The 24,807-nt window shown below is 56.4% G+C and overlaps 1 protein-coding gene across 1 annotated transcript in view; it reads left to right on the plus strand.

Annotated features, from left to right (window-relative positions):
- SMPD3 (sphingomyelin phosphodiesterase 3) overlaps window positions 1-24,807 on the plus strand; it is an 82,339-nt gene that overhangs the window by 52,587 nt on the left and 4,945 nt on the right. Inside the window, exons 2-7 of the mRNA XM_072731635.1 lie at window positions 775-838; window positions 15,407-16,935; window positions 22,057-22,132; window positions 22,256-22,411; window positions 23,978-24,067; window positions 24,308-24,371. Of these exons, the coding sequence (XP_072587736.1) occupies window positions 15,613-16,935; window positions 22,057-22,132; window positions 22,256-22,411; window positions 23,978-24,067; window positions 24,308-24,371 (1,709 nt within the window). The 5' untranslated portion in view covers window positions 775-838; window positions 15,407-15,612. The remainder of the gene's footprint in view (window positions 1-774; window positions 839-15,406; window positions 16,936-22,056; window positions 22,133-22,255; window positions 22,412-23,977; window positions 24,068-24,307; window positions 24,372-24,807) is intronic.

The raw sequence follows: 24,807 nt of genomic DNA on the forward strand, positions 1-24,807 counted from the left end.
GGGGCGGGGCCTGGGAGAAGGGGCGGGGCCAGCCCGGGCGGGGGCGGGGCCAGAGCGCGAGGCCCCGCCCACCAGCCCGCCGGGGCGCCTGTCTGGAGCTGCTCCGGTCGGGGATGCAGGGGACCGGCGGCATCGTGTCCCAGGCCTCCACTCGCACGAGTGTGCTCCCCACCGTCCCCTAAGGAGACCCGCTGAGGTGGCCGGGTGTTTGCTGAGCTCCCCCGGGCCAGCCTCCCCTCCCCTCCTTCTCTCCCCCAATGCGGCTTCCTCCTGCCTCCCCCACCCCGCTGTCCCTCCTCTACGGCCTGGGTTCGGCTCTCCCCCACCCCACGTATCTCTGCGAGATTACACACAGCTCCTGGGGGAGGCTCCGATTGTTCTGGCTTCCCGCTATCAGATCCAACCGAGGCCCCGAGGCTGGGCCCTGAGTTAGCCCCTCGCCGCCGCCACCCGCACGTCCCCGCCTGGCCCGGCCAGCTGTCCACCTGGAGACCCCCTCCCTCCCCCCGCCAGGCGGAGTCCTCCTCACCTGTCAGCCCTCGTCCCCCCAGGCCCGTGTAGGTCTGTCGCACGAACCCCCGCCCCACCCCCTCCGGCTGCACTTCGCGGGGACAGCCGCGTCCACACCCTCTCCTTGGCGACGTGGAGGGTGTGGCGCTGCCTCGGGCGCAGGTGGGGCCCCTTGGTCTTTGCACCTGGCTCACCTGTTCTGGGCTGCTGGGTAGCTGTCGGTTGAGTTCCCGGCACCTCGGTGAACCGCTCTTCTCCTTTCAGGTCCTGACTGCGGTGGCGCCCCCTCTTCAGACGAAGAGAGAGGGTCCCAGCGGCCCCTCCTCAGGTAAGACAGGGGCTTCTGGAGGGGCGAGTGCCCGTGCGGGCCGCCCCTCAGGCCGTGTTGTGTATAAAGAGGGGCCGTGCGGAATTGCCTAAGAAAAGGTTCTGCTGTTTGGGTAAAAGGTCTGGGAACACAGCTGGGGTAAGCCGTCGGGGCTGGCCCCCCTCCTACCCGGAGCTCCCCAGCCGAGTACAGTGCCCGTGGAGGGGTGTGTCTCACCCACCCGAATCGATGGAGAAGACACAAACTCCTTCAATACATGGGGAACACTTGAGGCAGCACTTCTCCAAAGTGAAGGAATACAATTTAAAGATCTTGGGAAATGCAACCAGTTATCATTACCCACTAAACTATTTTGGAAAAAAAAAATTTTTTTTTTAATTGCTTAAAACCCAGAGCTGGTAAAGTTGCTATGAAACAAGCACTGTCAAACAACTGGTGGAAAGAGATTTGGGCGGGAGGTGGGGTGGAAGAGGGGGGTGCTGACACTTCTCAGGCATCAGGGGTTCCTATTATCTGCCTACTATGTCCCCAACACAGCTAGAGTCTGGTGATGGGATAAAATACTAAGTACTTGCAGGAGGACGCAGGCCTCGGAGTTAGAAAACAAAACCTGCATTCTCTGAGACTGGAGGTGGAGGGGGGCGGTGAGCAGCTCCAGGGCTGCTGTTGTCCATCGCAAGAGCAGAGTCCCTGGTCTGCAGAGACAATCCATAAGGCCACCTCTGATTCTTCCTCCCTTTGCTTTGAGGAATAGAATGTGTCACCATTGCTCAGGCTCCTCTCTCAGTTCCGTTTCTAGCTTGGTACATCTCAAGATGTGGGGGGCTGGTCCCCCTTCTGGTGTGCAGACAGCAAACATGAGCAATAAATGCACAGAAACCACCAGCTGTCGAGAGAAATGACCTGTTTCAGCCAGGTCAAAGGTCCTCTCGTTATCTTTGGGGCCATAGAGTAGGGGATTGGCTGGGGCTTAGTAAGAGGTGGGCACTGTGACTTTCAAACCCCGAGCCCCCTGTTGGGGCCTCATCCCAGCACACAGAGGAGAGCTCAGGAGGGAACAGCCCCAGCAAAGGCAGGGAGGTCTAGAAGGCTGTGGTGGGGAACTACACAGGGGCCCTGGGAATTCAGAAGTCTGAGGCAATGCAGAGCGATCGGGATGCTGCCCTTCCCTGCCAGGTGCTTGGGCGTCTTCCTGGGGTCAGCAGAGGCCACTGAAAAGTTTAACAGGGGAGTAGTGTGGTCTACCGTGTAGTTGAAAAGTTTAAAAAGATCCCAGTAGCTGCCATGTGGACCAGAGGAGGGGAGGCCAGCTGCCAGGAGACAGGTGGTGGCTGTGCAGCGTCTCAGTGGGACAGGGCGGGGCCTGATCTGGCCATAACCGTGGGAACGTATAGTAGGGGTGAGGGAGGCAGAACTGGTGCTGATGGGAAGAAGCAGGGCATGGAGGATGTCCAGAGCTTCAGGGACTACTCAGGGGACAGAGCTGTTGGGGCTGCAGTGGATGAAGAAGTCAGCTATCAGGAGAGACACCTGGGAACAGGTGACCCTGAGGGATCAGGCACGAGAGGAGAGAAGGGGCACGGGCGCCTGGGGGGCTCAGCAGTTGAGCGTCTGCCTCCGGCTCAGGGCGTGATCCCAGAGTCCTGGGATCGAGTCCCGCATCGGGCTCCCTACATGGAGCCTGCTTCTCCTTCTGCCTGTGTCTCTGCCTCTCTCTCTCTCTCTCTCTCTCATGAATAAGTAAATAAAATCTTAAAAAAAAAAAAAAAAAGGAGAGAAGGGGCAGAGGAAGGTCTAGCTCCTCAGGGTGGGCAGAGGAGGACCGGACAGCAACGGGCTCGGAGAAGCAGCCCCAGGGCCAGGAAGGGAAGAAGGATGGTGGCCCAAGGACCAAGGGCAGAGAGCCAAAGGATAGATGAGGATCATGCAGTTTAAGCCTCCTGTTGGACTTATTTTTAAAAGCCAATCAGGTTGAAACTGCATAGACTGTTTTCTCATTGGTGCTGACCTCTGTTCTGGCTATTTTCTTTCCACAACTCTCCCAGAAAGCCTCGTGAGACACCCTGTCCACCTTCTGTCTAGCGGTGAGGGGGGTGCAGGAAGCCTCAAAGGGGTGGGGGGAGCGCTGCTAGGACCCTCAACCAGCCAGGGGGTCACTCAGGACTCCCAGAGTGCAGGACACAGGCCCGGCCAGTGAGGCAAGGCTCCCCCTGCCTCGAGCCTAGGCATTATCGAGGCCAGCCTGATCTGTGTGCTGTAGGGAAAAGCTACTCAGAGGTTCTAAGCATTTAAGTTAAACAAGCCCAACTCAAGACAAACTGTCAATGAATGTGCTGGATCCTCCTTTCAGGCCCATTTTCCACAGCTGCTCCTGCCCGGTGGCTCCTTGCCCGCCTCCTGGGACCCGGTGGGTCGTTGTGGTCAGGGCGTGGCCGAGCAGCAAGACCTCCTGAGTGGCTCTGCCTCCCACAGGCCTGCTCTCAGCTCTCCCAGACTCTGTGCTTTATCTCCCTCCCTTGCTCGCTGCTTGCTGCTCAGCAGCTCGCTCCACCCACCACTTACCCCCTTTCTGTCTCCATGCCCTCTAGGAGGACACCCCCACACTAAAATATACACACCTAGAAAGCAAATGTTCTGCCCCCAGAAATCCCTGGGACCTCTCTGTGAAATACCCCGAGCAGTCAGAGTGCTGCGTCTGACTCATAGGAGCCGGATGCCAGGCGCCCCCAGCCCCCGAGTCGCCTCCCTCACAGCCTGGGCATGCACCCCTCAGCCAGCACAGCCTGGCCGTGTCTGACCCCCAACCATTAATCAAAGGCTGTTGCATCCATCTCAATCTGCACAACCTCAATGGAGTCCTGACACTCCCTCCTCCTAAGCCTGTGGGCCTTGATTGGCCCCTGGAACCAACACTGATCCTTGGCAGAAGTTTCCAGTGGACCTACTTCCCCATGTGTGTGGAATTACTCTGCTACTTATATCACTAGCAGTGGCCTCTTCTCTGAACAGAAATGGTTTCCTGTAAAAAAAAATTTTTTTTAAGATTTTATTTATTTATTTGAGAGAGTATGAGCAGGGGAGAGAGGCAAGGGGAGAAGCAGACTCCTTGCTGAGCAGGGAGCCCAATGTGGGACTCAATCCTAGGACCTCAGGATCATGACCTGAGCCGAAGGCAGAAGTTTAACTGACTGAGCCACCCAGGCACCCAGTTTCCGCTAGAAATTAAAAGATTCAGGCTTAGCTCCCCTGATGCCTTATGGTCCTAAGCAGGAATCAACTGTTCAGAACATACACTGAGGGGATGGGAAGGAGCGAGTCCCCAACTTGGTCTGGATTTGGGGCAGAGAAACATCATTATTGCCATTTAAAATGGAGATCTTTCTTGAAAAGAGTCAGGTCTGGAGGGTCAATCTAGCTATGTACCTGAGAAACTGAAGGCTGTTGATCAGTAAGGCTTGTTTTAAATGGATTAAAGAAATCAGAAGCCTGGGGTCCCTGGGTGGCATAGTCGGGTAAGCATCTGTCTCTCGGTTTTGGCTTGGATCCTGAGATCGAGCCCCACATTGAGCTCCACTCTCGGCTCAGAGTCTGCTTGGGATTGTCTCTCCCTCCATCTCCCTCTGCCCCTCCCACTCGCGCACACTCCCTTTCTTTCAAATGACTAACTAACTAACTAAATAAATAAATCTTAATAAGAAAGGAGGAAGGGGGTGCCTCAGTGGCTCAGTGGCTGAGAGTCGGCCTTTGGCTCAGTTTGTGATCCCACCCAGGGTCCTAGGATTGAGTCCCCCCATCAGGCTTCCTGTGGGGAGCGGGCTTCTCCCCCTGCCAGTGTCTCTGCCTCTCTCTCTGTGTCTCTCAAGAAAAAGAAAGAGGGACGCCCTGGTGGCTCAGCGGTTTAGCGCCACCTTCAGCCCAGGGCGTGATCCTGGAGACCTGGGATCGAGTCCCATGTTGGGCTCCCTGCATGGAGCCTGCTTCTCCCTCTGCCTGTGTCTCTGCCCTGCCTCCCCCCCATGAATTAATAAATAATATCTTTAAAAAAAGAAAAAAAGAAGAAAGAAAGAAAGAAAGAAAGAAAGAAAGAAAGAAAGAAAGAAAGAAAGAGAGAAAGAAATTAGACCTTCCTCTAGGGCAGCCCTGGTGGCTCAGCAGTTTAGCGCCACCTTCAGCCCAGGGTGTGATCCTGGAGACCCAGGATCAAGTCCCACGTTGGGCTCCCTGCATGGAGCCTGCTTCTCCCTCTGCCTGGGTCTCTGCCTCTCTCTCTCTCTCTCTCTGTGTGTGTGTATCTCTCATGAATAAATAAATAAAATCTTAAAAAAAAAATAAGCCACCCAGCTGCCCATAATCAAAGTTTTTTGTCTTGCTCATACGACATGTGGATTAGTGGGGGCCCTGCCCCATGTGTCCTCACCTTGGGATGCAGGCTGCTGGAGCACCCACCATCATGAACACTACAGGTAGATGTGGCAAAAGGAGAGAACTCTGGAAGGTCTCACACTTGCTGTTAAGTACTCTGGCCCAGCAGTGACATATATCACTTGCTCTCACAGCTAGTTGGTCAGACAGAGCTGGTCACATGATTCCACCCAACCACAAGAGGACCTGGAAGAGCAATCCTGCCTCATGCCTGGAGAGCAGGCTCCAGCCCTTGGGGGCCCAGAGGAAGGGAAGCAAGAGTCCTATCCTAGACTGGGAGGCAGAGGTAGAGACAAAAAAGGGAAACATCTACCCAGCTGTTCACAAAGATCAAGCGTGCTTATCTTTTAAGTAGTCATTCTTGGATGGAGACGAGTCCCTGTCTATACTAGCATGTCTACATCAGCAATCCATATCCAGAGCCAAGGGTTCTCATTTCCCTTTTCAGAAGTGCAGGCTTCAACAGGCAAGAACAGGTGTAGGGACAGCTACCACTACCAGAGGGGCTGGAGCTAGTGGGAACCCAGACCTGCAGAAGACCCTTGGAAGGCAAGTTTGGTGGCAGCAACTAGAGGGAACCCCTGGGGATCCAAGTTAGAGATCCCCATGATCTCTAACCCCACTAGCCTTTGCTGTGGACAAATGACCGATTCAGTCTGAGGCAAATGACGCTCAGCATCTCACTCTTGGGGGAAGCAGGCTCCGGCAGCCCCCAATCCCTCCCAGTTATACATTCTGGAGCAGGCTCTGAAATCCCATAGGCAGGTCGGAGCCCTCTCGAAGCAGGCAGTCCTTGGTTTAGCCTGAGTGGGGTTTCCTCTCTTAGGGGGAGGGAGTTCTTGCTGGTGCTGTCAGAGCCAAGGGCTCCAGTGGTACTGCGTGCGAGGGAGGACTGGAGCATAGCCTCTGAGAGGGCCCGGGACAGGGGCCTGAGCGCTGGCTGGTGAATGAGACCCAGCCTCTGCCCAGGAAGCCCCGCCTTTGGGCCCAGCTGCCCAGGACTGCAGAGAGGCCTGGGGAGATGCTGACGCCTCATTTTATTTACTCATTCACACCGATTTGCGTTTTAATCTCTGCATAAATTCTCCTTTAGGACTTGGGTTTGTTAAATGTTCTTTGCACAGAAAACTTTAGGCTGAATGTGAAATGATTCCCTTCAGAAGAATTTTAGCAAGTCTGTTCTGTTTTAGGAAGGTTTGTTGTCTTCCTCTGTGTTCTTTGGTGCCTTGAAATGCCTACACACCGCTCAGTCGGCCAATCCATTCCAGGAGGAAATGCTGTACTTGAAATGCAGCTGAATGCTGGGTCTGCAGAAATCCTACCATTTGTGTGGACTTGTATTTAAAGTTCTACTCCCACAGAAAGTATGTTGTCATTTCTTCTTAAGCAAAGGATGTTCCAAGCCTTGTTCAGCTCATGAACCATTAACATCAGCAGGGAAGCAGGGACTTTGCGGGGACAGCAGCCCCAGTAGCAGAGCCCGAGAAGAGTGAGATCCCTCCCGGCCTCCATGCCCGGGGAGGGCCTCTCCTCGGGGTGGAGGTGGGGCTGTCCAGCTGAAAGCGTGTGCATGCTGGCACTCAACCAGGCACGCAGTGGGCACCACAGAGCTCCCCTGAGGCAGGCGACGTGACCTGCTGGGGAGTTTCAGGACCCCCTGCTCATGTCCTTGTGTGAGGACCAGCTCAGGCACAGACCTCAGCACTGGGCAGGCTCAGACGACTGGGGGCAGGAGGCCCGTGCCGTTCTAGATGTTCAGTGGTTGGCACGTGGCTTCCTGACCTGGACCTCGCTTAAGGATGTTTTAAAGCCTCCCCTTTGGTAGTTACGACTTCCTGCTCCAGTCCTCCCCTGGAGCTGCCCTGTCAGTGCCCATATGGAGGAGAGCCTAGAATGATGTTAGTGACATTAGACCCGATTTTCATCAAGGAGGAAGCCCTGCCCCCAGGCTCCCCCTACCCTGGGCTCAGCCTCCATCAGGGCACAGGACTGCCAAGGAGCCCTGTGGGCTTCCGCTTCCAGCAGACCTAGGCAAACATAGGCTGAAGGCAGGTTCTTGAGTGTAATACAGGGGTGTGTGGGAATGAGAGAAGATGCCACTCAAGACAGCTCAGGTGGGGATTTAGGTGCCAGCCACCATCCAGCCTTCTCCCCAACGGCCCCCTTTCTAGTCACCAATGGATGATTCTGGAATGGCAGACAGGAAAGGGTAGGGTGGCCAGATCCCCAAACAGCCCCATCCTATGATGGAGCTCATGGTCATGGCAACTGCCCCATATCACTGCAACACGAGGTCGTAAGCCCAGGAGTACTGCTGTTTTAAATATTAAATTGATTCAAGCACTCCTGGCACATATACATCCAATGTGGCTTGAGATTTGCTTTCCAGTCATGCAAGAATCAGCTTCATCTGGGCTTTCTGAGTTCTGACATGGAAATGCCGAGGCTGGCTGATTGAAGGAGTGCCACAGAGCTGCTTGCAGCCTGTTCCTATTCTCAGAAACCACATGATGCATTAATAGCTCCCATAGAAAGTATCTTTTTGAAAATTTTATGGCCCCTTTGCCTGCATCTGGTTTCTGCAGAAGCCTGTGACTTGGGCTTGCATAAGCAGCCCCCAACAGACGGTCCTGCCAGGAGATGGAGCCCCCTGCCTCCCCTGCACCATCCTTTCCGCTCGTTTGGGAGAGCAGGGCACCCTCTTTGTCCAGCAACCACTCACACAAGGAGGAAACTTTGAGGACTCCAGGTCCATCCTGAGGGCCTCTGCAGCAAGGGAATTAACAATAGCAACAGTAACAAAAATATTACTAGCGATGTGGCAGGTGCTGCTCTAAGTGTTGTTCATACCCTGAGATAGCGTATATGCATGAGACACAGACATGTATGCAGAACAGATGAGCAAACTACAGCTCAGAGTCAGTGAAACAACTTGCCCAATATCCAGCAGGAGGACCTGAACCTGGCACATCTGACGCCAACTCTGTGCTTGTAACACCTGCACTGCTATCTCCTGAGGGATGTTCAAGCCATATAGGCATGGACTCCTGCCATCGGGTCTCACAGGGCCTTCAGGGACTCAGGAGAAAGGCCCCCTTTGTCCAGTGTACAGGCCGGGGTGGGGGAGTTTCCCCAGGAGACAAACTGATGAGACCTAAGTTTCAGAAAGATTGGACCACTGGTATATATTAGGTGGAATCCCTTTGGTGGCAAGTGACAGAAATGCAACTTTGACTAGAGCAAAGAAAAGAGTAATGTGCAAACTCACTGATTAGAAAGTCTTGGGGTTGTTGTCTTCAGGCACAGGAGAACTGGAGCTCAAGTGCCCCCAGGACTCTCTCCTTCCAGCCCCAAGGTCTGTTTTCCTCTGAATTAGATTCACTCTCAAGGAAGACTCGAGAAGCTTCAGGCTCTTAATGCTTCCATCTCTGAGAAAATGCAGGCCTCTTTCCTGTGGGGTTCAGTAACAACACCAGTGAAAGTTTAGGTCATATGACCATTCACCTTGGGGCCGGGGCGCGGTGGTGCCAGTGGACCTAGTGTGGCTCACTGCCCTCCCCTTGGGATGGAGTGGGGCAGACAAAAGTGGGTCTGCCACCGCCAGAGGGGTGGAGCAGGCTAGGACTTGGGCCTGTGCTGGTGCCAGAGACTCTATCAGGCACTGCTGGGCTGCTGGTGGGGGCCTGATGTGCAAATAGACACGTGCCCGATTAGAGGGACAGCTGGAGGGCATGCAGGGCAGGGAGGGTATGGATGGGATGGGGAAGTTGGGGAGGGCTTCAGAGACAAGGGAACAGGTGCTTTGGATCTAGAAGGGTCAGTGGGCATTTACCTGGCATGCCTAGGTCATTGGGAGCTGCTGCTACAGCACACATGTTCGTGCCAGACCCCAGACTCCATTCCTGTGACTTTCAAGGATTAGAAAGGCATCCTCTTCAGTCTTTCTGTCCTCCCAGTGACCAGTTGACTTCCAAGTTTCAGCAGCTCAGAGCTCCCGTTGCTATGCCAACCCCCAGGCGGCAGGCATCCAGGCAGAAATGGGCTGGCCCAATCCCGGCGCCACCAGCGGATACAAGCACATTTGGGTAATTGGATTGGAGCAATCCTCTCAGTCTTTCCTGCAGAAACCTGGGGCTTGGGCCAGCGCCTGTTTAGACATGAGCCTGTGGACACAGGGAGGATGGGAGGAGGTCCCTCTGCTCCAGGATTCCCAGCCCAGCTGCTGGGAAGAGAAGGCTCAGCAGGCATGAGGACCAGAGGGATGGGCTATGAAGGAGGGACAGATCCCATCCTCTGCCCAGCCTGGGGCAACTCCTGATCCTCATCAACTTCCCAAAAGTTCTCCAAAGCTCAGACATCTCTCAAGATGGTTCAGGCTTCCTTACAGGAGCCAGGGCTTGCCTTGGCCAGCAGAACTGGTCTGGCTTGCTCACTTTCCCACTGCAGGAGAAATTCATAGTCAAAGTCAGCACTCACCTAGGACCCTTTGATCCTCTGTGCAGCAGGTCTTATGTACCAGCATGCCCGCCAGGTCCATTTCCCAGGGAGATGGGACATGAGGTGGCTGTCCTGGTGCCAGGCTCACATGGTATCCAGTAGCAGAGGGCCTGTCCACTGCAGCTTACCCAAGCAGCCTGTTGGGGACCTCCCCGCCATCCTCAACATCAAATAGGACAGGCCTGACCAAGGCGTCCTGTGGACACCCTTCCCAAGAGACAGCAACCAGCCCTCAGGGAGGTGTGTGAGGGAGGACCTTTGGCTTAGGCCTGTGAGCAGCAGTCCAAGTCTCCCCTCCCCCGTGCTGTGGTGGCTGCAGGTCGAGTCACTACAGATACCAGTAACCCACAGGAGAAACTTTGGTATGGAGCTTCTCTCTGTCATTGCCCGATGCCTGGCCAGGCGTTGCCAGTATATGAGCTCCCGGGCCAGCCTGTGACCACCTCTTCCTCTCCCATCTGGACTTACAGTTGTCTGGGTCCCGAACTGCCCTGGCAAGTTGCCCTCCCAGGTAGATCAGCCTGTGAACCGATCTGCTCCCTCTATCCAGCGTGGCCTGCAGCCCGGGCTGCTCGTCACAGTCAGGCCCAGTCCGGTCCTCGTTGTGGGGAAAGGAACATGTCCGTGAAGGCCGGCAGCTGGAGCCTCAACAGGGTGGATGGGTCTCTGCGGATCTGAAGGGCAGTTAGGAGCCTAGAGGACTGGTGGGTGGGCTCAGGCTGCCCCCAGCACGGTGTGCAGAACCAGCTTGTTCCATCTTCAAAATCCACTGAATCCACAGATCAGGGTGTAAGCAGCCAGAACACAGAGGAGCCAAGTTCAGCTGAGGAGGCCCACAAGGAAGAGGAGGGGAGGTAGGGAGGGATAAGTCCTCCTGATTAGCCCTGGAGGCAGGTATTGCTGACCCCACGGAGATCATGAGATAGGCTCAGCGAGCCTGACCCCTGAGCGCAAGCTGAGCATCGGTGCAGCAGGGAGTGAGGGGGCCAGCCCGAGGTTTCCACTTCTAGGACAGCTTGACTCCCAGGAGCCCCCTCTTGGGGCACTCGGTAGCCTCCGACACTGATCCTAGGGCTCCGGAGTGACCATGAGGACCTGAGGGTGTCTGGGACCTAAGCCCAGCTCTGGAGACTGGGGCACTGGGCAAGCGGGGGAGGAGGGGACATCCTGAGCAACCAGGAAGCCAACGCCAGGACTCATATTGGGGAGAAACCCAGGAGTGACTATTACTTTAAAAAAGAAACTGAAAGGGCAATCCAGCATGTGGGATCGAGTGGCTACAGCTCACGTGGCTTTGAGGGACCTGTCACCCCCATCAGAGACGCCCATGGTGGACTCTGCTTGGTAAAGATGGAGAACGGGGTGTGGGGCGTTCCTCGCAGGAGGCTGAGCCTGGGCCGGGCCACCCACACTGTCCTGCCCCACCGAGGGCGGACAGACAAGACAAAGGGCCCACAGGTGCACTGGGTGCCCCCCGAGGACTGTAAAGCTCTCTGGGAAGTTCCCAGCCTCTGGAGTTTCGCCCCCACTCCCCTCTTTCACGGGGAAAGTGCAGATCAGACTAATTAATGTGTTGTTGTTTGTTTATCCTCCTTTCATTTCACTGAGACAAAATAATTAACCACAGAGCCTTAGGAACTGGCTCCACTGGTAGCAGTCCCCTCTGTGTCAAGTGCGTCAGCAGCCTCTGTGCACAGATGCAGGGATCGCGCAGGAGCGGGCGGGCGGGCAGCAGCTGGGGGGCCTTCTGCCCAGGGCCCTGGGGATGGCGGGCGGGCGCGGGGTGGGCACGAGGCCCGGCAGCCACGAAGAGCTGGGATGCTCAGCTCTGCTACACCCTGGAGGAACGCTGTGGTGGCGCCGGGGCTGCCAGCTGCCTCGCACCCACTGAGGCCTGAATGGAGACCAAAACCATTCCTACGGCCAGCCCAGGAGAGGCAGAAAGGCCGGGCCTGGCCACTCACTGCCACTGCAGGTGGGGCTGGGAGGAAGCTTGCCCAGAAGGGTCTCTGGAGCCACCACAGAGGTGAGGTGGACACAGGGCAGCTGAAGAGGGATCCCTGCCCTGCCCAGCCAGTGTGAGGGATGAGCCACAGGGAGAACAGAAGGTTTGGGAATTTCTCTCAGGTGCCCTGTGATGAAGAGAGTTTGCATCCACCTCGAGGGTGAGAGGGACCCCTCGGGGGTGAGGCTGGGCAAAGAGTTGGGGTTGTCTTAGGGTTGTCTCCTCCTCCAAGATAATGGGACCACCAAAGGGAAGGTGTAATCAGCTCTTCTGAGCACCAGGCACATTCTGGCCTGAGATGGAGGACTGGGGGACAGTGATGGGGTGGGATAGGCACTCAGGTGAAGATGGTGTTGGCCAGGCTGGGCCGGTGATCTTGGGCCACTGGGAGAGGAGGGAAGAGCTAAGAAGACCTAGGTGTGGGCCCCCTCCATGCACTTGGGGGTGGTGTCTGGAGGTCCCCAGAAGTCTGGCCTAGACCCCTACCCCTAGCACCTTGGTGCCAGCTGTAGTGGCTGCTGGAGGCTTGGGAGACACCATCCCAAGCCACTGTCCCCACCTGCAGGGCCAGGACCTGCCACTCCTTCCTCTAGTTCTGGTTGATGCAGGCAGCTCTGCGCCCTCTCCCATAGCTTTCACTCCAGCCAGTCTGAAGCTGGCCCTCCACACACTGCCATGAGCAGGCCCACTGTGCCGAAGGCAGCCAAACCCACCGGCACAGATGGAACCAGTCGGCTGTTACCCCAACTTCAGGTTAAATTCAAATGAAATGGCTGGAAAAAAAAAAATGAAATGGCTGGGATTTTAAAGAAAGAATAAGTAAGTCTGTCAAATGGCAGGCATGGGAGGACTCTGGACAGCCACTAGTCCCTCTAAGTACTTAGCCATGAGCTCTGGGCCACAGAGGTGACACAGCTCTGCTGGGGGGTTAAAAATCATGTGCACAGAGGGTCAGCAAGCCTGCAACAAACCCTCCAATTTCAGCCACTGTCATAAAATTGGTCTCAGGGCCCCAGACCCAGAGCCTTGCCTAAGTTCACAGACCTCTGAATCAGCAGACCCCAAAGTCAAGGCCATTGAGGTTAGGACAGCCCTCACACAGAGCCTGGCCTTCAGAGAGAGACCAGGACTTGGGCTGGGTGTGGAGCAGGTGGTGAAGGTCACTGTCTGGTCTGGGACTCCAAGGCAGATGTCAGGGGTCTCCTCCCATCCTCTCTGAAACAGCTTCCTCAACCCCTGCCCCATGGGGAAGGGGAGAGGGACCCAGTGGCTGGCCCTCTGGCCTCACCAACGTCCTTGACAGTGAGCCTCATTGCCCACACCTGAGTGAGAGGCCTTTCTACTACAGCACCAGACAAAGCCACATGGTCCCTGTGCCCCCAGGCGGATGGCATGGCATTTCCCAGATTAAGCCGAGGTGCAGTACAAAGCTGTCTGCAAGGAACTGTTTCCCGTGGCTCCTGGCCAGACAGCTGTGGTCTGAGTAGACACACCTGCTTTCCCAAACTGCAACCTTCCAGTGTTTTCTTCAAAGGGATTTCCCCCCGAAGAAAGAAAAATCCTTGTGAAATGTATCCTCCAGAACCAGACACCAACACCAGCTAAGGTTCATCTTAGACATTAAGCTCTGGTCTGGGACGAGCACCCCATCCCCACTAAATCAGCCCTGGAGACACAGCCATGGAGGTGCCCTTAGGTGACAGGTGCGCCTCAGGCCTGGAGACAGTGACCTCCATTCACCCACCCATTTCTTGAGCTCCGTTGCTGCAGCCCCAGGACCCACCAAGCTCTCAGTGCAACCCCTTCTTTTGGGAAGCTCCTGGTCTGCTGGGGAGGTGGTCGTGTTCCATGAGCATTTATGACCTAGAGCTGCAGAGACCAGGCTGTGTACAATGGGGGCCCCCAGTGGCTATATCTAAGCCACCCGGCAAAGAGGGGCCAAGGGGGGACAAAAGGCCTCTCTGAGGAGGTGATTTGTGAGCTGAGTCTTAGAAGCGAAGGGGTGAGCTAGGGCAGGGGCAGGGCACAGGCAGGAAGCCACATCTCCCCGAGTGGGAGAGGACACAGGTGGAGATGGGGCTGCAGACACGGCTGGCCTGGGTAGGAGACTAAACACCCCAGAAAGGGCCAAGAGAGGCTTTAGAGGGTTTGGGGTATCTGACAGACAGTCAGATTAGACAAAATCCCTCCAGCCCCTGTGTGGAAGATGGCCTGATGGAGAGAAAGCCGAGAAAGTGGGTAAAGCATGATGCAGTCATGGACCAGCACAGGGGCTGAACCCACGTGGCACCCGGGTCCCGGCTGGAGGGACCAGGGAGGCAGGAGGAAGACAGGCCGTGGGGCTAGGATGGCTGGAACATGGGCACAGACCCCCATGGCGCCAGGGCAGAAGCTGGACTAGGTCAGTGGGACAGTGAGCAGGAAATGAACCCCCCGCAGATCTGGTAACAAAGACTCTAGATTACGCTTATACTAGCTTCACTGCAGAATGATCACGACGGGTCTCTGGAGGTTGGGCAAACACTCCAGACTCCTGTTTTTATCAATTCTACATTCAGCGCTGTAACTGCAGCTGGGGGCCTCTGCTAGGCAGGGCCCTGGGGTCTGGAATAAGGCTCAGGCACCGGCTGGGACAGGAACCTGGGGTGGACTCAGTCCTCCAGCAATGGGCCTCAGCTGGGCTCTGGGGCTGGATCTCAGGCTTAGGGGAGAAGCTTGGGCCAGATCCTCACAGCCCCAGGACGCTTCTCCAAAAGTCACAGGGACCATCATTCCAGAAAGTTGGTAAGGCCCCCGCAGTACCTAGATCCTAGTTGGTCGGGGATTTCTGGGGGGGACAGCAGGAGTGGGAGTGTAAGAGTAGTCTCATGATGGAGGATGGGGTGCAGTGAGAGCTGGTTGTGGCTAAAGCCCCTCTCTCCGGGGTCTTGCCAGCTGTATTGCCCCCTGACCCTGGGACTCTCTAGCCCCTTTTCTCACCATTTGCTCCCTCTGTTCTGACCTGAAGGATACTCAGTGACAAGTGGCTCTGTTTGTGGCTCTTCTGAACCAGGGTCCCCCTTACCTGTTCCAAAAACACTTCTGGCAGTGTTAGGCCCTGCCAGGCACTTCTGGCTTCAGGCCAGTGTTAGGCCCAGGCATCCTCCAGGATCCCCCAGGCTGCCTCCCAAATGCCCACAAAGCTAGGCTGCTCCCAAAATCCTGGGTCTGTTTTTGAGCAAATAGGTCACAAGATCAAGATGGACAGCTAGAGAGGGTCACGTCACCAAGTTGGTTACTGCAAGAAAACCAAACACACAGGGCACCTGGGTGGCTCAGTGGTTGAGCATCTGCCTTTGGCTCAGGTCATGATCCCTGGGGTCCTGGGATGGAGTTCTATTCAGGTTCCCTGCAGGGAGCCTGCTTCTCCCTCTGCCTGTCTCTGCCTCTCTCTGTGTATACCTCATGAATAAATAAATAAATAAATTCTTTAAAAATAAAATAAAAATAGGAAAGAAAAGAGAAGAAAAACAAATACACACAGGCAAACAGAATACTCCTACTTCTGATGGGGGAGACAGGAACAGGGTGAAGGGAGGGAGTGGCCCCAGCATCCCACCTGCTCCATTAAGGATGAGTCAAGCCCCTTACTTTCTATCTTCCAGGTTCCCCTGCAGGCCCAGTATGGCCCACTGAGGTGAACCATGACTGGCTGGCCAACACTCACCACTGACCACCCAGAGACGCATCTCACCAGGAGGTGACCCCTCCTGCACCTGCCCCCCCCCACTCGCCCACCCCTCACAGGAAAGTGCCCGCGCTGCCACGGACACCATGTAGTAGGGCCGGCTGCGGCGCCCAGTGAGCTGCGATGGTTTTGTACACGGCTCCCTTTCCCAATAGCTGTCTGTCCGCCCTGCACGCCGTGTCCTGGGCTCTCCTCTTCCCATGCTACTGGCTGGCGGACCGGCTCGTGGCCTCCTTCATACCCACCACCTATGAGAAGCGCCAGCGGGCGGACGACCCGTGCTACCTCCAGCTGCTCTGCACCGTGCTCTTCACGCCCATCTACCTGGCCCTTCTGGTTGCCTCGCTGCCCTTCGCCTTTGTTGGGTTCCTCCTCTGGTCCCCACTGCAGTCTGCCCGCCGACCCTACATCTACTCCCGGCTGGAGGACCAGGGCTCGGCTAGTGGGGCGGCGCTGCTCAGTGAATGGAAGGGTACAGGCCCTGGCAAAAGCTTCTGCTTCGCCACTGCCAACCTCTGCCTCCTCCCTGACTCGCTGGCCAGGCTCAACAACGTTTTTAACACCCAAGCGCGGGCCAGAGAGATCGGACAGAGAATCCGAAACGGGGCCAGTCGGCCCCAGATAAAAATCTACATCGACTCGCCCACCAACACCTCCATCAGCGCGGCCAGCTTCAGCAGCCTGGTGTCACCGCAGGGCAGTGATGGCGTGGCCCGGGCCGTCCCTGGGAGCATTAAGAGGACGGCCTCTGTGGAATACAAGGGGGACGGCGGGCGTCACCCCAGTGAAGAGGCTGCCAACGGCCCGGCCTCCGGGGACCCGGCCGAGGGGGTTGGCCTCGAGGACGCCTGCATTGTGCGCATCGGAGGCGAAGAGGGGGGCCGGCCCCCCGAAGCTGATGACCCTGCCGCCGGGGGCCAGACCAGGAACGGGGCTGGCGGGAGCCCACAGGGCCAGACGCCCAACCACAGCCAGCGGGACGGGGACTCGGGGAGCCTGGGCAGCCCCTCGGCCTCCAGGGAGTCCCTGGTGAAGACGCGGGCCGCGGACGGCGGTGGCAGCGGGGAGCCCGGCGCCACCAACAGCAAGTTCCCCTACAAGGCCTCGGGGGTGAAGAAGGCGGCCGCGCGCAGGAGGCGGCACCCGGACGAGGCCTTTGACCACGAGGTCTCCGCTTTCTTCCCCGCCAACCTGGACTTCCTGTGCCTGCAGGAGGTGTTTGACAAGCGGGCAGCCGCCAAGTTGAAAGACCAGCTGCACGGCTACTTCGAGTACATTCTGTACGACGTCGGGGTGTACGGCTGCCAAGGCTGCTGCAGCTTCAAGTTTCTCAACAGTGGCCTCTTCTTCGCCAGCCGCTACCCAATCATGGACGTGGCCTATCACTGTTACCCCAACGGGCGGCGCTCCGACGGCCTGGCCTCCAAAGGAGCGCTGTTTCTCAAGGTAGGAGGCCCTGGCCCTGACCTTGGGGCGCACATCAGCCTGTCGTAGAGGCACCGGGGGATGAGGGCTGCAGCCAGGGGTCCTTACGCTCTTGGAGGGCTGGGGGGCAGGCGAGGCCTTTCGTGAAGCTGAACCGGTGGGCGCCAAGCTCAGAGACAAGGGTGGAGGGTCCAGGCTCAGACCAACCTGGCCAGGTGCTCTTAAGGGGGCAAGTTCCTCAGATCTCTGAGCCTTTACCTCCTCATTTGGAAGTGAGGCAACATGGTGCACACCCTCATGGGGTAGGGAGCGAGCTTGCGGCCAGAGGGTTCTTGTGGTGCCTGGCTGGTGGTGAAGGTGGCCAGCAGTGGTGGCAGAGATAAAGGGAAGAGGAGGAGGCAGGGGCTCCCAGTCCGTTAAGGGGCAAACGCCGGCTCACATAGGCCTGCAGCCTCTTTGGCCAGCTGCCCCCTCCCTGCTGGCTGTCACGCAGCTGCTGTGCCAGGCACTCTGCCCAACAGCCCAAGGCTTCACTTCCATAGTCACTAATTAAAGTGAATCATAATTATTTCTGCTAATTTGGATGCAATTGGAGGAGTTTTTAGACCATGGTAATTTGGTCATTACCCGTTATCTTCTACTGAGCCTGACACCCTCCGAGTGTTGGCTTTTTGTTCCCTAAGCAAAAGCCACTCTTAGTGTTTCCAGAGTTTCGGGAAGCAACGTTTGGCCCGTTGCTACCAGACCCAGACTCCACTTCCAAGTGCTCAGTGGTTCATGTGTGATTCTGCGGGCCCAGAGCTGGGGGTCCTTGACTCCCCATTCATAGCCTGAGAGGCTGAAATTGAATGAACTCCTCTTACCTCCTCATTTTGGCATATGGTTCATCAATGTTCTGTTCCACGGATATATTTTTGTCTCAGCAGCTGGAGTGACTTTCTGGGGAAGGAGGGGATATGTTGTCAAGCTCAGGATGAGAACGTACCTTCTTCCTTCCACCCACTTTACCACAGATGGTTCGTGGCTGGGGACCCCCCCTTGGCCCTGCCCCCAGCCCACACCCTCATCTCCTTCCTGGGTCTGGCACCCTGACCACCATGCCCACCAGGATCACAATAGTCTCTTGGGAGGGTCCCTCTGCTGTGGACTTTCTTCTCACCTCTCTGATCATTCCTTCCAGGGTCCTGGTCACCTACCCAGCCTTTAACTGCTGATGCTCCTTCAGCTCCTTAGCCTAAAACTGGTCTGCAGATTTGTTTAATTTGGTCCACATCAGTAAAACGTTTCCTGTGTTGGCCAACATTTAAAAAATCAAGATATTCCACATAAAACCCAGTTTGCAACTTCTCTCCCACCTCTCAGATCTCGCAGCACGTGGCAGGCCTCCTGCCTTCTGCCCAGCTCTCAGCCCAAGCTAAGGGGTGGCAGCCCTGATAGCAGGACGACCTGACCCCACATAGGTAGGCCTCTTCATTTCCAAGTGGTCACCACGGCCAGCCCCACACACTGCCCGGGGGAAGTCACTCCACAGATTCCATTTCCATATGTGCTGACGGTTCTCACGTTTGCCCCAGCCCGCATCTCTCTCCTGAGCCCCCAGCTCTGTGTCCCGCTGCCTCCTGGACACAGTCCTCGTTCACTTGTCTGCCCATCCCCATCAGCCAGGTTCCACCATCCCCACCTTGACTCCTGCCTGTGCCCTGAGCCCCTCCCCTCTATCCAGGCTCCTAATTTCACTTTTCTTTTCTTTTCTTTCTTTTCTTTTCTTTTCTTTTCTTTTCTTTTCTTTTCTTTTCTTTCCTTTTCTTTCTTTTTTCTTTCTTCCTTTCCTTCTCTTTCTTTCTTTCTTTCTTTCTTTCTTTCTTTCTTTCTTTCTTTCTTTTTAAAAAGATCTTATTCATTTATTCATGAGAGACATAGAGACAGACAGAGATAGGCAGAGGGAGAAGCAGGCTCCATGCAGGGAGCCCAACGTGGGACTCAATCCCAGGTCTCCAGGATCACACCCCAGGCTGAAGGTGGCGCTAAACTGCTGAGCCACCCAGGCTGCCCCTAATTTCACTTTTCAAATATGTCTGGGTCCACTCCACATCCCCAGCTGCATGATCATGGCCCAGGATGCCATTCCTCCCCATCTGCCTGTGTTTTGGGCTGTCCTTCCCCTTCCCACCCCATCTGCCTCAGGTCCCAGGTCTGACTCCTGCTGTCCATGTTGTGCTGCCCCACGGAGAGGCCCAGCCTTCCACTGGGCCACTCCACCTGCCCTGGGCTCTGCTCCAGCACCCCACCCCCCAGGGGCATCCATGCCCCACTCCCCTTGTCCTGGTCCCACCCTGGTTTGGCCACACCACCCTTGTGGAGCTTTTAGAGCACAGCTGGCACAAGCCAGCTTTCCCTCCGTAGGTTCCTCAGCCCTTGTCCCCAGCATCTCGCTGCCTATCTCTCTGGTCAGACAGAAATTAAAATGAGCCATTTGGGCCCCATATACACAGCAGACCCAGCTCATCTGTTGGTGAAAGCGTGCCTGTTTCTCCTGCCTGGAGGAGTGAAATAAATGAGGTTTTGGGAGACAGGCCAGTCCCCAAGGGGCTGGGGGCCTGGAAGACAGCAGCTGTGGGTTGTGACTGCAGGTGGAGGCCCATGCTCCCTCCATCTACATTCCTCCTCCCCCCACCACTTACTCTGTGGCACATCTATGCCTGAGGAAAATGTGCTTTCCTGCTACTGTCGCATCCTGAGAAGGAAGGGACTGGAATTGCTGCTGCCTCACGTGTGGGAGAGCCTGATTCTGGGTCTGGGCCCCTTCTCTGTTGACAGTCTTCGCCCGCCAAGATGCAAAGGCACCACCTCTCGGTGTGATTGTTTTTGCAAGAGAAACACAAATCTCTGGAGCTCCGAGGACTCAAGCCGGAGCAGAATCAATCCGTCTAAGCACGCAGTAGTGAAGTGGATCCTGGCAGCTGATGGGGCTCTCAGAGAGCTGGGAAGTTGAGGGAGGGGCGGAGGTACTTGCAGCAAGGGGCTGAGGGACCGGCAGCCAGGGCCTTGCTGCTGTGTCTTCCCTCCCTCCGGGCAGTTCCCCTGCGGAGCAGAGGGAGGGCCGAGCAGTACCTCCTCCGTGAGGGCAGGGACCCCAAGTGCTGAGTGAGTGAGGGGCTGACTGACACAGTAAGACCCTCAAATGGGTGAAAAGCCTGCCAAGTCACCAGGAGTTGAGGAAGCAGAGTAGGGTGAGGAGCTGGACTAGGGGCAGCAAATATCAGACATGAACCTGCCTCAGCCAACCGAGCCTCGTAACTCCAAGTCAATTCTGGTATAATTTTAGTGTAGCCTTCCGACCTCTAGCAAGGCGGTGTCCATGAAGCACCAAGCACTAGTGCTCAGTGTCTTATTATTGAGGGGGAACCGACGCATTGCCCCATGAATGCAGGGGGCAAGAGCGCCATCGTGTGGCCTTTGGGGGACATTGTTGGTTTTTAAAAGTGTGTTGTGTTTTTGCAACAGAGCACATCAATAGTATGTGACTTCCCGAGACATTCCAGGGGCTGGCGGTACTGAAAGGCCAAGAGGCTGGGGTCTGGATTGTGGGCAAGAGGTGAATGGTAAACATGGGAGTTGATAAACAGCCCCAAATCCAGGCTGCCCTGCCCATTATCAAGTAACCAGATGTTCATTCCACCGGGGACTGGGAAGGGAGAGATGTGCATCCATCCAGGTCAGGAAAGGAGATGAAGAGCTATAGAAAGCTAAGAATACCTAATGATGCGGAAACCTGTATGGAGGAGAACAATGCCAACCTGACTTTGGCAGCACAAAGAAAGCCGGGAGCCTCCCAAAGATCCCAGAGTGGTGGGCCCATGATGTGGCAGTAGTGGCAAGTCCAGGCCACTCTTAGTTGGATGATGGGCGGGGTCATGTTCAGCAGATATACATCCCTCAGCCAAGAACTGGCTTCTACAGTTACCTTCCCTGGGGAGTTCCCAGGGTCCTGGATATCATCATTACAGAAAACCCATTCTGGAATGGATTAAAGAAGTTCGAGGAAGACTACTGAGAATCAGGTGGGAGGAAAGCCCAGAGAGAAAGAGAAGGAACCAACCAGAGACCTCTGAGGAAAGGCGCCCACCAATGATCCAAGGGAGCATGCCTGGCAGGGAGAGGGGACTCTCCCACTGCGACCTCCAGCAGCTGTGCCATGACCAGAGGGTCTGGGAGAGTGGCCAGCTGGGCAGACCTCCCTTACCTCTATGACCATAGCCTTGACAAGGGCTCAGGCTGGCATCAGGGTCACCACTGGGTGCTGTTTTGGGTTGTCTGTGATGTCGTTACACCAGCCTGTGGAGACAGCCCCCAGGATCATCTGCACTTGGGCAGGGAGTCTCAGGGGAGCCATCCCGCCCTACTCCACCCCTCCCCCAGAGTCTATCTCCAGTGAAGGAGATGAGCAGCAGGCAAAGACGGAGGTTGGGGCCAGTGCAGCATGAAGGCCTGCAGAGGCTGCTGCGGAGAAAGGAGGACTGGGCTCTGGGTAGAGGCCCATGACTTGGGTGCTGTAGAGACATAGGCCACAGCTGTCATCCCAGATCGGGGAACCAACAGGAACCACTGCCAAAAAAGCAGATGAAGGGGCTTCTCATGAAGCCACAGGGGCAGAGACTGGGGAAAGAACAGAGGGCAGGGTCCTCTCACAGTGTCGGGAAGGGTGTCAAGGCTCTGCAGCGGGGCTGCTCCCAGAGGGGAGCCTGACTTGGACTTTGGAGGGGTGGGATCAGGTCTAGGCTGTGACTGAGGGAAGGGGAAAAGAACTATCAGACAGGAGTGGACAAGGAACTAAGGAGCTGGCACATGAGGGTCATCCACAGGGACACTCTGGTAACCAGGAGATGGCAGGGTTACAGGGAGGATATCAGCAGTGACTTCATCTTTCCTCCCATAAAGCCTTGCATGAATTGCTAGTGGCACTACCATGCCATAGGCTGGTGTTTCTTTATACATCTGCCTCCCACACTGCACCAGAAGGTCCTAGAAGCATGACATGTGCTGTTCCTTCCTGGGCCCAGGCTAGCCAGGAGCTGACAGAGATGAGCTTGTACTCAGAGCAATAATGATTTCATCATCAACACCTCCCCTCCCCCCCAACAGGTGCAGGTGGGAAGCACACCTCAGGACCAAAGAATTGTCGGGTACATCTCCTGCACACACCTGCATGCCCTGCCAGGTAGGATCTGGTGGCCCGTGCTTTCCATGGGGAGGGCGATCTGCCTCCTGTGCGCTGGGACAGGTGCCGGGGCGGGGTCTGATGGCAGCTCCACCGCCTGGCCTCTATGCTTCTGCCCCACAGAAGACAGTGCCATCCGGTGTGAGCAGCTGGACCTGCTTCAGGACTGGCTGGCTGATTTCCGAAAATCTACCTCCTCGTCCAGCACAGCCAACCCCGAGGAGCTGGTGGCGTTTGATGTCATCTGCGGAGATCTTAACTTTGACAACTGCTCCTCAGGTGAAGTGGTGGTCCTCCCCACTCGGGGCCTAGGCTCCAGTCACAACTGGAAAGGCTTGGGTTATGCAGCTGGAAGAGCTTCCTGCTCCTTGTGAGCATGTGGGTGAGATATTAGCAAGACTATGATTTCTCTGCCCCCCAGAAATCCTAAAATGAGAAGAGCCCACGCTCTGCCTAGAAAGCTCAGAGGCCTCCTGACTGGAGACAAAGAGATGCCCTAAAAATGAACTTTTGACAGAGAAGGCTCGGGGCCTCTGCAACTCAGACAATGGGCGAATCAGCTAGCTCTACCCACCAAGCCCTCAGTCATCTTTTGCTTTGCACCAGGCACGATTCTAAAGGCTGTTGTGGGCCGGCTGTTTCATTTAAATCTCAGAACAACCCTGAGAGTGAGCAGGGTGTTGATCTCCAGGGGTGGGAGAGGAAGCAGAGACCCAGACAGGCCTGTAATTAGGCCAAGGTCACACAGCCAGGAATTGGTTGAACTGGGATTTGAACCCTGGCAATTATGCCTTTAACCATTAGTCTAAAAGACTAAAAATCCATCACGGGTCAACTTTAAAATAATTGATTTAAAGAACTAATTTGATGATCATGCCGGTCCCAGGGACCTCCTGGGAGTTTGGGCAGCTCTGAACTTCCCTTGGCCCAAGAAGCTAATGTGAGGAACCCCCACTTCCAGCCCCTCCCCCACTCGTCCACTGGCTCCTGGGCTCCTTCCACACTAGTCCCAGCCCCAGGAGAAACCAAAGATGAGTGTGGGACATGGGGTCTATGAGCTAAGGCTTAGCCCTCAGTGAAGGCAGGAGACCTGAAGGGCCCACCTGGAGCACAGGGTGGTGCCCTCACCTGGTGGCAGCTGTTTCTCTGAGTTCACAACCAGGAAATCACCCTTTGACCAATGATGCCAGCTCCAGGGGGGTGGGGAGAACAGTGCCTACCGTGGAACACACAGCCCGGACTGGAGCCCTGCAGTCCCCTCAAAGTCATATACCTGGTACCAGCTCCAAATGCTAGTGCTCTGGGGATCTGCTGAGTCAGGGTGGGGAGGCGGCACACCAAGGAGGAGGCTGCCAGAGGGTGTTCCACCCAGGCAGGCCCCACTTGATGCCTGTCCTTCCTCCTGGGGGGCGGGGGTGTCTCTGGCTCCACAAGTTGGCAGGATGAACTGGAATCCAGGGCAAGTCACCCCTCACTGAACCTGGGCACCCAAGTCTGTGAAGGCAGGAGTGCCTGCCGGGGTAGCATCAGCCCACCGCCCTGTAGGGTTTGCTATCAGATCTGGGAAGGCTCAAGATCACTGTCCCCTGGAACCCAAGAGGGACCATGACCACTGTCTTCAGGAGGATAGCTCAACCCAGGGTTGTGGGGAGGCATTCTCAAGGACACAGAAAGCCAGTGACAAAAGAACCACAGGTTCCTCTGGGACCACAGAGCCCACCCAGAGGCAGGTCTCAGGGACTTGGTGGTACGTAGTGGGAGTAACTGACTAGAACCAGAGGCAGGCAGCCCTCCACCGCAGACGCTCTGAGTCCCACAGCATTCCCACTCTCCTTCCGTGCACAGACGACAAGCTGGAGCAGCAGCACTCCCTGTTTACACATTACAAGGACCCCTGCCGCCTGGGGCCCGGAGAGGAGAAGTCTTGGGCCATCGGTGAGCTGGGGCTGGGGGCATGGTTGATGGGGCTGGGGGTGGGGGGCACTACTGTGGCCTGAGCCCAGCACGCTGAGACCCAACACTATCCCAGAGAGATTTGAGGACCTGGCCCCAAGGTCCCACGGCAAAGGGCAGGGGCCGGAAGCCCTCACTCGTGCCTCCTGCCCCTGGGGGGTGGGCTCCTGGAGGCTGGCTGGGCCCTGCCCACAGCGACCACTCTCACCTCCCTGTTCCCAGGTACCCTGCTGGACACAGATAACCTCTACGACGAGGAAGTGTGCACCCCTGACAATCTGCAGAAGTAAGCAGCGAGCAGCCATGCTCCCACTGTGGTGCAGGGGAGGGTGGTTCTTGGGGCTTCGATGAGCACTGACCCTGTGGAGGAGAGCTGGGCTGTGCTGGGCAGACAAGGGGACACAGGGACTGAAGTTGGGGTGGCTGGAGACGGGACCACCCTTCTGCCCCAGGGGCTGGTCTGACCAAGGAGAAGCCTCCAACCAGGACAAGGGGCCTGAGTGGCGTTTCCTACTTCGGCACCAGAGTCCAGGCTCACTTTAGAAGAGCCTGGCCTGCCCTGAGCCCCATCCTGTGGAGATCCTTCTGGGAACAGGAAAGGGACCAGCAGCTCCCAGGGGGAGGCCGAGGGCCGTCAGGACCCCTGTGGAAGAGCTGTGGGTATGGCATCTGCCTGGCAGCTGGTAGCTACCAATTAGGCAAATTAAAATATAAGCAGAGCT

Source organism: Vulpes vulpes, chromosome 12 (assembly GCF_048418805.1).
Source record: "Vulpes vulpes isolate BD-2025 chromosome 12, VulVul3, whole genome shotgun sequence".
NCBI lineage: Eukaryota > Metazoa > Chordata > Mammalia > Carnivora > Canidae > Vulpes > Vulpes vulpes.